Source organism: Anarrhichthys ocellatus, unplaced genomic scaffold (genome assembly GCF_004355925.1).
Source record: "Anarrhichthys ocellatus isolate YVR2014 unplaced genomic scaffold, GSC_Weel_1.0 scaffold6, whole genome shotgun sequence".
NCBI classification, from domain to species: Eukaryota; Metazoa; Chordata; class Actinopteri; order Perciformes; family Anarhichadidae; genus Anarrhichthys; species Anarrhichthys ocellatus.
The window spans coordinates 11,880,668-11,894,901 of NW_022280036.1; the positions used below are offsets into that span (position 1 = coordinate 11,880,668).

The window sequence follows — 14,234 nt, forward strand, 5'->3', positions numbered from 1 at the left end:
TATATATATATATATATATGTATGTATATATATATATATATATGTATGTATATATATATATAGGCTAGCAACAATGATACTTTTTTAAAAATAGATTTGAACAGTCTGTTTTTGAACCGTCGTGATCCGAGTGACATCAGCTTCACCCTCCAACTTCCTTCCCCTCGGCAGAGTGGAAATATAGAGAAGTGTGAAGTAGCTTCTCGCATGGCTGAAATGTGCAAGTGTGTGTGCACAGCAAAAAGCACAAATGCCACAATCATGTGTGTGTGTATGTGTGACCATGCATGGACTTTATTAGCAGCTGATGCTAATACAACAGCACATCGGAGCCCTTGTCAACTGGATTACTCAGTGCACGTTTAACAAAGATCAATGTCAGAAGATGAAGGAAGAGAACTCTTAGGCTGGACAATCCACACAACAGACAATGTGGACAAAAAAACGGTTCCAGACAGGATGTTGTTGTTTTTATATGGTTTAGTTAACCTGTTATCAAAGGCCAACTTAAATATATGGTCTAGAGTCTAGACAAACTACAATTGGGATAATTTCCTGTTTCATTTCCTCTTTCACACTGATAAATATAACTGACCTTTGCAACCAGACAGAGGTCATTCCTCCAGTCCTGTATTAACAAAGCAGATTTCTGCAACCGACAAAGCACAATGCTTTGTACTGTTCATGCCAAAAAGTGGTGCAAGGACGCTATATTTCTTAAGAAACGGACATTCCAGCAGATGATATACAGAGGATAGGTGCTGTTAGGTTGTTGGAATGACATTTACGGAGTATGATAGTATTCTATTGTTTGTATTGGCTGTGATTTTAGTAAGAAGGGAGAACAACTCTTTTGACCTCTAAATAACAGATATCTACAATTTGAGTTCAACAATGTATGAGTACCATATGTTAGCTCTTATACTCACACACACACACACACACATTCGATCAAAGCTCTCCAGTGCATGGAAACTGGAAGGTGAACAGCAAATTTCTTTCGGTGCGTGAATTGACAAGACACACAAGGACAGCTCAGCCCTCTGGATGAGGAGCTTTATATTAAAATCTTTGGCCTGTCCTTACCCCTCTGTTCAATGTTGTGCGGCTTACAGTTTCTTTGCTCGTACTGCGCATTAGCAACCAAGTGACCCAAAAACAAATCATTTGGACCACGGTTGTGGTCCAGCTTAAAAGAGGATTCGGTTGATCTGAGATTTATTCATGCATAATATTAATCAAAATATTGAATACATCATCAAGTGTTACATCAAACACAGGTGAATTGAAAAAAAACAAATCTGCAATATATATAAAGGCATTGAAGGTTACTGAGCATTACATGTCCCAAAGTGGACTTTTATTCATTTAAACCACAGCTTAGAGAACACCATCCACATGTGATCCATCTCACACAATCCAACATGATATCTAACTTTATTTAGCTTTTTTCACAGTTTGGTGTTCTTCAGTGGGATTCTTTCAGTTGGGATTCTCTTCTTTATGTTGCTCGTCCCACACAAACTCTAGAGTGCAGTCCTTCATCTTGGACTCAACGACGCTTTTGAAATATTGATTCAGCTCCTCTGTGAACATGTTTTTCCAGTCTCCAATCTTACCTGAATTGTAGGGAGGCAATAGGGAGGGATAAGCTTTAATTAATTGCCAAATACGTAATTTTAAAACCTTCTAGACCACAAGAAAATGTGCATATATGATTCAAGCACAAATATGTTTTCCTCCTCGACTGATCATGCTTTTAAATAGACTCATGTGTTTATAGACATTACAGATGTAAACTGCATATTGTTAGTACTTACAACTGTCAAGTAGCTTGTGGACGACTCCAGTGACGAGCAATGAGTTCCCAGGCAGAGAATGATTGGACGGGCTTATTACAGGCCTGCAACAGCCACAGATACTTCATTTTGCTCTCTTTTTTATTTTGTCAGTCCGGATGTAATGAGAATATTTATCTCTTTAATTATCTTGTGACCCTTCAGATTGATCTTGGGACTCCTTTGGATGGTCTGACCCTCTAGGTGGGAACCATTGTAGTAAAAGTCATTTTTGGTTTGATAACAGGTTCCAATTTTGGTCACCACTGTTTTATTATTTTTTTATTTGGATCCCATATTGTCAGACATAGGACACAATCAATCAACCAAGTTTGATTTATCAGCATGTAATAGAAAAAAAAGCCCCACCTTTTCTCATGAAGGAGCCCTTGTTGTGGTCCATTATCTCCTCAGTGACCAGAGTGTAGTTGACCATCTTGTTGTCTTTCATGCTGCTGAAGCTGCAGTGTTTCACACAGTTGTTGACCTCGTCCTCCAGTAAGGGACTTTGTAGATGAGAGCTCACCCTCTTTATGGCACCTTTTATGTCCTGACAGCAGGAAGAAGAGACTCATAATAGTGAAATCTTTTTTTATATTACATATAAAAAGTAATCATAAAGTAACATAAAGATTGCAGTTTGCAACAGCTTCCTTGAAATGCTTTATAAATAATTATAGCCTCTGAAGTAAGATTCGAAGGTTAAAGTCGTGTTTTGAAGGCAAGCTTTGAAGAAGTGACAGAGTAACATTTTCACATCATGAACTTCCACTTCCAGACCTGGCCCAGTTCTTGTGATTGGGGAACAAGATAAATAAGTATCTTATAAGAAATTGTTTATGGACAAATGTCTATGATGAGAGTGATGAATCAATTCTCCTTTACCATCGACATCTCTTCATAGGTGATGTGAAGCAGATTGTTCATAGTTGCTGTCTGACTGGTCCAGCCTTTAATGTGGTCAAACCAGGAGCCATAGTGCACTGAAACAAAGAAAATAACAACTAATTGCACTTTTGGCTGCAGAGCTGCAGTCGGCATATCTTCATAAAAAATTTAAATATTATATTAATTAAATGTCTTTTTGTCCTGATGTCAACTCACGTGTGCCGTCCAGGAATCGATTTAAAAACTCAGAAAATGAGCCTGCCTCAGGTAGGAAGTTGGCCATTTTGTGGAAGTGATAAAAGGAAACCACCACATCTTTGGGGTTTCTGCTCACATAGATGACCTGTGAAATGACACATAGCAACAGTGTCAGAATGTTTGTACCGCCCTTAGTATAGCTTCACCAATTTCTAAAAATCTAATAACGATATATTTTTTTTTGTTTTACATAAACAACATTTTTAGATTTAAAAACCAATACGAGCTGTCTCAGAACTAGTGACACTGTTACTACATTACCTCAAAACCTTTGGCATTTCTGTGCTACAATTTTGTCATACTTATCGGCCAGCATATACACTGATACCGACATGTCTGCAATAAATACTTATTGGCCATGGCCAATTTATTGGTTTATCTCGATACTCTGTGGTCCAAACAGGCAAATAAACTTGTAAATTTGACCTTTGCTTTGGAGCCCTGGAGGGTGGGGCCCAGCAGGTGATGTGGCAGGTGTGTGGTGATGACTCGAGGTTTGGTGGGTGAAGCCTCCAGTACCGCGGTGAAATAATGATGCTCCAGCCAGGGAGCCCTAGCCCAGTTTGGGACAGTTTGGGACACGTCTGGGTCCCCTCTGCTGGATATGAGAGTCACAATTTCCTGCATCCATGTGGTGCCTGTTTAAAGAAATAAGAGGAGTGTAGTAATGTAATGCGTCATGTAAATTCCAGTCATAATATTGCAACGTGCTCACGTTGTTAGTTGCAATATGTTTGCAGACACCGCAAGCGCCATGTATCCTGATCAGTTGGTCGTCTCTTCTTACCTGACTTTGGATAAGAGACAATGATGATGTCTGTGTCCTGAAAGGGAAATTTGAGAGCAAGTTGTAAGGAATCCTGGGTGTGCAGGTGTCCAGGAAAAAATAAACCATGAAAGGTCTCTACGACATCCAACCTGGCCATATCCAACCGTTTTCTGGTCTCTGTCTCTCTTTTTCAGCTGCCTCTAGACGAGTTCTCCTTTTGTGTTTAGCTCTCTGTAGCTCTGTGCCGGTCTCTCTACTCTAGCCGCTCTGTGAGAGAGAGCGAGCGACGACCACACAGGCTTCACATGAGCTAAAAAGGGGAAATTCAAACGGCCTCCTCAAGAAGTGGGTGTCAGGTGTCTCTTGCTAAATTTGACAAAATTAACAAATAGATCCAGCCATCTATCATCGCTGCTCTGACAGCTAGATCCAGTTTCCTGCTGTTACTTTGTTCAGGCTAGGGTTTGTACATTATGTTTCCAGAATTACAGTAGTTTCTGGAACTTAACAATACTTTTTAATGCCAGTTTAGTTGTCAATAGTTAATCACATATTTTTAACAGCATAAACCCTGGTTTTACTGTCATGTTGCTCCTCAAATGTGTGAGATATGGCCATAATTTATATCAAAGACCTCTTATTAGTGTGTTGCAAAGATATCTACTAAAATGAGCATGCTAACCGACTATCCGTTGCCTGTACTGTCTTGTTTTCCACTTGTTTCTCGAGTGCTGGCCCTTCTCCTCCCGTCGGTGTGTTCTTCTGGCCCGGAAGACGAGACCAGGGTCTGTGGCATTTTTGTTTCTGCCTCTTTTGATTTAATCCAATAAATAAACGATCTAACCGTACACAGACCGTACAGCCCCTAATTAGTGTCTATGCATTTTAGTTATTTTTTAAATGTATTTATTTATTTATTTTTCAATAACTGATAACTATAATTTAGACTGTATGGACCCAGAAGTTAGAGGTAATTTCTAACCCGTTTGTTTGGAGTACACTTTGCACCTTTAAAGTACTTTGAAAAGATAAAAACATTGACAGTGTCTCGTGTTTATTTTGTATCAACTTGTTACAGTTCTTCAATGATGTTAGGCTATAATATGATGTTCACACTGAATAAGTTATTCTCCATGTTTTGTGGCGACATCATTCCATCAAATGGAAATATTCTTGATGTCCTGGGCATCATTTCAGACACACTTCCCCAAAATTCAGTCTACTTGAATTCTCTTTACTTGTTTTGGGTAATTAACGAGGTATGTAAGATGAAATTTAAAAAAAAAGAAAGAAAATGAAGTGCTCTACAGTAAGAGGTGTGGTGGCTACGTGACATATCGCCGGCACATTGCTATCTTTAGTGCGAAACGGGGTGACCGTGGCTCACGGGTTAAGAGGGTTGTCTGGGAGCCGCTATCAGCTATCTCATTCTGTTACCCAGGACTCATATAAGTGTATAGTTTATATGAATATACAGTAGATTGACTTAAATTGAATGTAATAATAATAGTTCTGCTCTACTCTATGCACCACACAAACATGAAATGAACATACTTTTCATTTTAAATGAAGTGTTTGTCTGTTGATGAGGAGGGTTCTGAGGGGGAGAGGTTGTTGTAAGCCGTACCACATCAGACTTCTATCTCCAGCTGTGTGGGTCTGATTGTTCATATTTGCACGTAATGCAGACTCGTACGACCAGGGAATAATTTGTTCTGTACCCTCCTGATACTCTTAAGTTGTAGTAAAAATAGAAGTAGAATCTAATTGTATTTCATTTGCTCCACGTGGAGATCAATCTGCAATCATCAGGGACAGGGCCTGCTGTTCTCCTAAAGGTAAGACATGTTTAACTATTATTAGGTAAAAAACAGTTTATAACCAAGTTGCTGCTGCAGTTGAACATTGTTTTGTCCTCTTTAAGCTACGAAACATGCCAACTTTACTGCGCTGTACATCAAAATTTGTGATTCAAAGTCAGTCGCACAGTCAGTCTGCATTGTCTTTGACTCTACTAAAAACGTGGAAAGGACTGAAAAAGTGGTCAGCTCAATGTCAAAAGGTCATGTTATTATTTCCCAAGCATACTTCATAAAGTGCTCTTTTAAGATACCAGCCAATTTAATTTGACCAATTGTCCTGGTCTCAGCCCGAGCTTCCTTCCATCCCCAACTTTAACAAGCTATTGTTAGATAGAAAATAACCAATGCACAGATGTATGAAAAGCGTACTCGCTGTAGTTACGAGTTACATTCACTGCATTTAGTTTTCTCAAGTACAATTTGTACTCTCAAGTATCTTGTTGTTAAAAGCAGCATCATTTTCAGCTTTCATACATTCTGTTCTCTGTAGGTTTTGTCTTGTTAACGTTCACTTTCATGTCTCTGTTCTCAGTACAAGAGGCCACAGAAGGAGAGATGGAATTACCGCCCTACGTCAGTGCATAGTATGCTTTTAAACAGAGGTAGCAGCTCAGGCTGACTGATTACACCGAGCTGCTTTTGTGAACGGCGGTCTTCAAATTATATTAAATGATGAACACTCATTCAATTTGAGGCTCTATAGCTGGTTTGATTATTTGTTTTTCAGATGCAGGATGAGTTTCACAGAATCACAACGATGCACCTTGAATCAAAGTTAATGAATTCACTCCCAGGCTGCTGAACCTCCACTTCAAGAGCAGAACCTTGGGGCTGAGGTTGCAGAGGTAATGTTATCCTGTGATTCTCTCCACAAAAAAGGATGAAATAATTGCATGTTTTTGAATAGTTTATATACACTCTGTGGCCACTTTATTAGATAAGTTTAGAATGTTTAGTTTTTTACATATATAATGTACAATGTATAATGTTCAATTCATTCCAAATCACAATATACAATCATAACTACATTTTTCACAGTAATTATTGGCAAGCTACTGAGGTTTGTTGTGTAATTTGTTGCCTCTAATAGGCCCTTTCAACCAATCTGACGTAGCACGTGATGATGCGACGATGCCGTGGTGGGGTTTTGTAGTCTCTTTTAGCCACTTGTTAGCAAGTGCCTTTTTTAAGCAACAAAATTCAGAGATATAATTACGGACATATTTTATAGCGTAGAACAAAATGTTAAAATATCTTAAGCTTGTGTTAACCACAGCCCTAATTTCAAACCCATTAAAAAACAATTTACTTGTAAGCGCAAAAACATATGTTTGTGTTTTAGGACTCATTCCTGCACAGCTCTGTTTGGGAAGGACCTTCTTATAGCTGTACAGTCTGAAATACCCAATGTTCTTGCTCTTTCAGGATGGTGATGAAGACACGTGATGAAGACACGTCATGACACATCAGAGGGTGCTGACAACATCGGTATCATGATAAAGGGCATGAAAGTTCTGACTGCTCTACTTTCCAAGAACTTAATCCATGCTCGTTGGATCTTATATCCCAAGGAGCTCAGGTACATGCTTGAAGTCTTTCACAAACTCCTCCTCGAGCTAAACTTTTTAAAGTGTCCCCAAATGTGGACAGCCTCACGAATAAGCTATGCCAGTATTTCCTTTATGCAATGTACTATATCCCGATTTTACACAAACATCGTTTCTGTTTTTGTGTTCTTTTATCCCCTCTCTTTACTCTATTGTTGTATTTTGGCATTTTGCACTGTGGATGTTGGATAAATATGTATAGACAAAGGAACTGAAATAAATGTTTACCTGCTGTACTTTTTATGCATGGTGATCAAATTAATTAAACTGTGGCACCAAGAAGTCATGATATTGAGTTGATTAGACTTAGAAAAATGATGGCAACAAAGTGACAATTAATATTATTGAATAGATTTAGTCTTGTGATACTTATTTAAACTTATATTTAAAGAATTAAGTGAGGTACATATAAATAAGAACAGCAATGTAAATGCAAAAATATGAGTTAATATAATTAATTTGATTAAATGAATCGTTTATCCAGATATTTAGTTAGCTTATATTAACACTCACTCAAATAATCAGTCAATTTAATTAAATTACTTTTGCTCAGATTCTTAGTAAATATAAATCAGTTTTGCTTGAGAAATTGATTTGGATTTACCAATTATTTTTGTTTAAATTCAGTGAATTTATTCAATATTTTTTAATCAGATTCGTAGAACTTAAAATCTCTTCAATTTTAAGTGTCACTTTGTTGCCATCATTTTTTTAAGCAACCACTGGTCACATTTTTTTGGGGGTGGATGCTTTTCCAAAAAATGTCACCTTTAACCAAATTTAACTCTGGTCTAGAACTCTGTAAACATATGCTGTGACGAATGACATCATCTCACTGTGGGCATTATTTTTCAGGAGGCAGCTGGAGAATGAGAACAGTCGGTGTTTGATGGGTAAAGACTGTCGACTACGTCATCGCCTCAGTCTTCATGTCAGCGATGGACATGTAAGGTATAAGTCAACCCTTAAATAGTCTTCTCTGCTGCTTGACTTTGTTGATGTTCGATGTTTATATCTCCATGTATTTAGTTTTACTTTAGTGGAGGACATTTATGGAGATAAGTGCACTTTTACTGTCAATCATTTGGCTAAAATACTGTGTAGCCAGTTGAAAGAAAAACTTTTTTATTTTTGGTACTGCCCAAAATAGCTAAACAATGCAAATAAATAAATATATCATAACTGTTTTCTGAAATATTAGTGAGAACTAAGCGTAAATTGCTGAAGGTGACACACTGATTTCAAAGCAGTGTTTTTTCTAAATTTAAAGAAACGTCTCACACAAATGGAATCTGCTTTGTTGTTTGTTCTTCTGGAAAATCGGACTATCTAGACCGCAGCACTGTAGCTACAAGATACCTATGATGCATCTTGTGTAACTCATCAATGATAATCCATCAATAATAATCCACTATATTCACTGAAATGAGGTAGGAAGTATGAAATAAAATAAAAACTGTACATAAAACATGTGAATTCTGAATTCTGAATAATTCATATGTTACTCTTTGACCCACTCAAGTGGGCGTCATTTCCTGGAGATCGTCATCTTTATTGACTCATTTGAAGAGCAGCCTTGAAGATAAGAAGGTGGAGTCGATAGAAGCAGTAAATCAATACTGACATAAGAGCATCTCATCTGTTGTTCTACTATACACATATCTACATGTAGATTAAGCTTTTAGTGCATATTCAGCATGAAGAGAATCCCTGTCATTTTAATCATTACACAAGGCTCCCAATTATTATCCAATGAACCGGTAACTGTTGTGTGTATGAGCCGGATATATATGTGTGTGTGTGAGCGTCTGTGTTTACATGTATATATCCTTAAAGTCCAAATTAAATACTGAATGTTTGTACAGTGCCCCATAATGTTTAATTTATGTGCAGTCAGGTGTTCTGTGTTGGATTTCGGTATTAATTCAGCTTAATTTTGGCATTACATGAATATGTTTAAACATTGTTTTTGTCAGGGAAGTTCATTGACGGCAGCAGAAACAAGAAAAAACCACAACATTGTCACGTTGTTCTGCCGAACATACAAGCAGTTGCTTATTTGCACATCCAGCATTTACAGAGTAACATTATCATTCATTTAAATTCCCCCTATAACACCAGTCCAATATTCACTCATCTAATATCTCTGTTTTGTCTCCAACAACTCCTGAAAAACATAGCTGGCTCTCTCTTTAGCTGTTAGTAGCTGTTTGTTGTTTGTCAGGTAGCGTACAGTTGTGGTATTAGGGCTTTTACTGAAAACATGGACAATGAGAAAGAAACATGAGCTGAGGAAAACTGCAGAGTTGGGCGATAATTCTCTGTGGAACACCTTTCATGTTGTTTTACTTAATTTCAGTTAAGTGACATTCCCAGGGAAAATATATCCCAACAGCAACCCTGTTTGGATGTCAGGGCAGTGAGATCCAAAAACACACCTGCAAGTACCATTTATTGTTATAGGTGCCGCCAAAGAGAACAATACACAGATCATATAATGTTTATGATAATAAAAATCGCCATTTCACAATCATGAACAAAATGTTGGAAAAAATAAGTGTTAAAAGTTAACATTTCTTAAAAAGGAGTAAAGGGTGTATTTGTTGGCGATATTTTCTGGTGAATATTTCTGTAGGATGGTGTGTGTGTGATTTACGTAAGATAAACTGCACAGGTTCATCATATTGAAGGAAAATGTCAGAGAGTGTAACAGTGTGGCTCATTGATGTGTATTCTTTAAATCGTTTTTGGACAACAATTCAGGTCTATGATGCAGAGGAATACGTCCTATCAAGCTCTGGCTACAGACAATACTTTCTAGTTGAATCAATTATTTGTTGTCTTTGGTGTTTTCATGGAATTTGAATTTGTTGAGAATAAGCAAAAAAAGAATATTCATATAAACACATGCACCCGTATTGTACAGGGTCTCTTCCTCATATCATTCAATCTGTGTAGCAAAATGTATTTATTGAGATTTAGTTTATGTGAGAATCTATAGTATACATCTCTTCTACATATGTGTGACTTTGTATGAAACTCTTCATCACTTGTCTTCACCCTAAAGATGGTTAATGTGCTCCAGACTGCTGTGCTGGTTCTGCTAAGCAGTTCTGGAACAATACATTTAAAACTGTAAGATATTCTCGTCCAAAGCACATGTTCTGAACTGTGGAAGAAGCAGTCAAAAGGTGCAGAACACATTAACCAACATGCAATGTTTAACAAGTGTAGAGATTGTAAGAATTATTAAACTACTGTGCTGCATTTATTACTGCAGACGCTGTAATGAGAAACAGGAGAGAGACAGAGGAGGAGCGATGAGTTAATCTTTAAAGGTGTAATCGGACAGAAAGAGAGAGAGAATCTGAAATAATCTACATAAATGCAAACAAAAAACTAAAAGACTGGGAACCGGTAACCCGTAGATAAACCCGTTTAAACAGCAGTTAGTAGCATCAGGATTACTCAGACGTTAAAGAAAGGTCAAGAACTTGCGAATGAGCTAACAAAGAAGAAAGTTTAGGCACACAAAGAAAAAGAAGAGCAGTGCGTTTAACAGTCTGTCAACGTTTGAGAAATGCTTTCCAAGGTTATCTCAGCAGCATATTTAGCACTATGGATCAGTTCTTGTACCTCCACCTCAGCTGAGGATCCGTTCATGACCAGAGCTCTGCTGCTGATGTCTGAGACCCCGCTCATTGACGGGTAAGTGGAAATGTCTTTTGTATACAGTAAAGTGCGCTTGGCATTTTGGCTCTAATGATGTACTGTTTGCTATATGAGCAACAACAACAGCAGTAAACAATTGTGTACTTTGGTAAAAGCCCACTTCTGGAAGCAATTTCTAGTGCTAATCTGGGCAAAGTTTTCGTCCCTGCTGTTAAATCACTGTTGATGATGAGAGTTTTGAGAAAAGGATCTGTGAGGGTGTGACCTTTTAACTTTCTGGTCTTTCAGCCATAACGACCTGCCATGGCAGCTCCGTATGCAATTCAACAACGAGCTCAACAAAGTGGATCTTAACACTCTGGAAACGACACACACCAACATCCCTAAAATCAAGGAGGGACGGCTGGGAGCGCAGGTATGTAGAGAACATAATGTACTTGTCACGATTTATGTTTTGATTTAGTGACGTATTCTGTTTTGTTGAGATGTTCCATGTGTCTTGCACTTTATTTCCTGCCTTTGTCTGTCTTACCCCTGTGAGGGTCTGCCCTTCCCCTAATTAGACACTGCTGCGTTCAACCACCTGCACCTCCTCAGTCTGCTTCACTTCACTTTCTGCCCCTCTCTGTTCCCCTCGTGGTTGTCTGCCCCACCCTTATTTGAAACCTGCTGTGTCTAATCACCTGCACCTTCCCTGTGTATTTAAGCCCTGTGTGTCCCTTGGCTCAGTGTTTTCCAGGTAAGCTCTTGTAAAAGAAATACTGTGTCTCACACTCCAGGTTATATTCTGTAAACAAAGCATATCCAATCAATCATCAATAAAGCAATAAAAAGGGATGCGGTTCAAATAAGGAACGTAGCTTTGTAAACCCTCCTGGATACACAGCGGTGCTGAAAATTCATTCATAATGTTTTGTTCCTCTTTCAGTTCTGGTCGGCCTATGTTCCCTGTGACTCTCAGTACAAAGATGCTGTCAGACAAACACTGGAGCAGATAGATGTGGTTCACAGGATGTGTCAAAAATACCCTGAAACCTTCATGTTTGCCACCAGTAGCAAAGGTGAGACGCAGCGTACTAGTAATTTCAGAGACAATTGCCACCTCTCGTAATCACCCATCTCATCTCATCTCTCATGTCTGCACTGCACAGACATCATGGACGCCTTCAACATGAACAAGACAGCCAGTCTGATCGGGGTGGAGGGGGGTCACTCCCTGGACAGCAGTCTGGGCACACTGCGCACCATGTACCAGCTGGGGGTCCGCTACCTCACACTCACACATTCCTGCAACACACCCTGGTAAGAGCCAGCCGCACACAGCAGATTTACCCCATCAAACAAAAGAAAGCACACTTAAGTCAATGAAAGCAGCAAATCCTCACTTGTGAGAAGACTTGTTTTGCCACTGAAAAATAAAACTGTCGATCGACTAAACGATTCATCATTTCAGCCCCATTTTTCTTTTTGGTTAGATTAATCTATAATAATGCATCATGTTCTGGCTCTTCATATGTGTTGTATGTAGTCTTAATGTGTAACCTGCCAGGCACTGTAGAGGAAAATTAGCCTGTATGACTGAATCATTTTTACATAAAAGTTACAATAAGTGTCAATTAGATGTCGTGGAGTCAAAAGTACAAACTATCATGATATGACAGTACCCAAGTACGAGTACCTCAGATACATTTACTTAGTTACATTCCACCACTACCCTATGCACATAAACATGTCAATGTCACACTTAAACAACAACATAAACAAACACAGTAGTTTTAATACTGTTATTCAGTCGCAACAATTGATGAACTGTTGCCCTTTTAGCTTTTAGTTAGCCTCGGTCATGTATGTGTGGTGTATTTCCATCAGATGTCATGGTCCGTTTAGATTGTGCTGTCGGGAGTTTTGGGGGATTACTGCAGGCCTGTTGAGCTCTCAAGCAGCAGTATCAGGTTCCCTCATCACTTCAGGTGGCTAAATGTGGTGTAACTGTAGAAGAAAACCTCATGAATTATACATAAGGAAGTGGAAAAAACTAATTCTCCCTGACACCAAAGTATTTAAGTATGTAAGTAACTGTTTTTTTCTCATCAGGGCGGATAACTGGCTTGTTGACACTGGATCAGAGCAATCTCAACATAGTGGCCTGTCCCCATTTGGCAAGGTAAGTGAACAAGCAGGGTTGGACAAATTAATCTTTAAGTGTAATAACTTACACATTAGTGTCTTCCAGCTTGAGTGTATTACAAGCACGACCAAACTTTACTTCAAGTATGTGTAAAATAAAATATCAGCACACACAATTACAATGATGCCTTGTTCTAGCACAACTGTGTTTTGACAACCAAACATCTTCCATAAAATATTACTATAAGAAACTAATCTAATAATATCTATATGTACATGTATTTTTGTTCATCCAACTAGTTGGACAGGGTGCCTATAAGCAGCAAACTAAATCAGATTTCATATGACTTTTTGATGCTGAACACATCTCTTAAACAATACTTTCTGTTATTTCATGAACGGGTGAACTAGTGACATTAGAAACAAAATAAATAAACAAAATTTTCGCAAGTTTTGTATTTTTGGTAGCATGAATATATTTTAATCGAAATAATCATTGTTCTTGCTTACAACAGCAACTAATAGTGGAAATGAACCGTCTGGGGATGCTGATCGACCTGGCTCATGTGACTGAAGCAGTGATGAACCAGGTGCTGGACATGTCTGAAGCTCCGGTCATCTTCAGCCACTCCTCCGCCTACAGCATCTGTCCACACAAGAGGAACGTCCCAGATAATGTTCTCATTAGAGTGGTGAGTGCTACGAGCAAGGGGCCCCAACTACACACTTCTTTTGTAAGGGGTCACAAGCCAAAACGGTTGGGAACAGTTGGTTTAATTTACAACGATATACTGCATATTAATGTGACTGAGCTACTTTCCACCACTGACATTGAAAATTGGCACCTTGTGTCCAGTTTAACTGACACATGCATAAAGTAGGTTTCCTGGTTAAAGGCCATGAACCAGGAAACAAGAAGGCGGTTATTGTGCAGCACTGTAATATAACAAAAACAGATAAAAAGCAACTCGGTTATGACCAAGAGACATGCACTTTGATAGATGAGAGAAAAGGGAGGTCAATACCCTCGAGTCATGTAACATCCTGTCTGTCTCTCCAGAATGAGACGGGAGGAATCGTCATGGTGAACTTCTACAATGACTATGTGACCTGCAGCAAGACTGCCAACATCTCGCATGTTGCTGGTAAACGACTGTTACGATCATGACAGCTGCTGTAAACCTGGTTAAATATTAACATTTATCATTCTTTC

The 14,234-nt window shown here is 38.5% G+C and overlaps 2 protein-coding genes across 4 annotated transcripts in view; one reads left to right on the plus strand and one right to left on the minus strand.

The window, feature by feature from the left end:
* Positions 1-1,201: 1,201 nt before the first annotated feature.
* Positions 1,202-4,001, minus strand: sult5a1 (sulfotransferase family 5A, member 1). Of its 3 annotated transcripts, none has more exons than XM_031846523.1 (6): positions 3,772-4,001; positions 3,411-3,622; positions 2,943-3,069; positions 2,724-2,821; positions 2,208-2,388; positions 1,202-1,619 (listed from the first exon to the last, which is right to left on the minus strand). In XM_031846523.1, exons 1-6 carry the CDS (start codon positions 3,908-3,910, stop codon positions 1,483-1,485), a joined length of 894 nt encoding a protein of 297 aa, XP_031702383.1. In that variant the 5' UTR covers positions 3,911-4,001; the 3' UTR covers positions 1,202-1,482. The 3 variants fall into 3 exon arrangements, 2 of the variants coding, with proteins under 2 accessions (XP_031702383.1, XP_031702384.1); XR_004212748.1 differs by having other exon boundaries at positions 1,528-1,619; positions 1,821-2,388; XM_031846524.1 differs by having other exon boundaries at positions 1,528-1,903.
* Positions 4,002-10,552: 6,551 nt separating this feature from the next.
* Positions 10,553-14,234, plus strand: part of dpep1 (dipeptidase 1) — a 5,379-nt gene continuing 1,697 nt past the window's right edge. Inside the window, exons 1-7 of the mRNA XM_031846541.1 lie at positions 10,553-10,930; positions 11,183-11,309; positions 11,823-11,955; positions 12,046-12,196; positions 12,989-13,058; positions 13,537-13,713; positions 14,082-14,166. Of these exons, the coding sequence (XP_031702401.1) occupies positions 10,803-10,930; positions 11,183-11,309; positions 11,823-11,955; positions 12,046-12,196; positions 12,989-13,058; positions 13,537-13,713; positions 14,082-14,166 (871 nt within the window). The 5' untranslated portion in view covers positions 10,553-10,802. The remainder of the gene's footprint in view (positions 10,931-11,182; positions 11,310-11,822; positions 11,956-12,045; positions 12,197-12,988; positions 13,059-13,536; positions 13,714-14,081; positions 14,167-14,234) is intronic.

Excerpts from the sequence above, each read along its gene's own strand:
- sult5a1 (XM_031846523.1), bottom strand. The coding sequence starts at position 3,910 with ATGGCCAGGTTGGATGTCGTAGAGACCTTTCATGGTTTATTTTTTCCT. Across the intron at positions 2,389-2,723 it reads CCTATGAAGAGATGTCGATG|GACATAAAAGGTGCCATAAA; the intron begins GTAAAGGAGAAT and ends TCCTGCTGTCAG. Across the intron at positions 1,620-2,207 it reads GGGCTCCTTCATGAGAAAAG|GTAAGATTGGAGACTGGAAA; the intron begins GTGGGGCTTTTT and ends CCTACAATTCAG.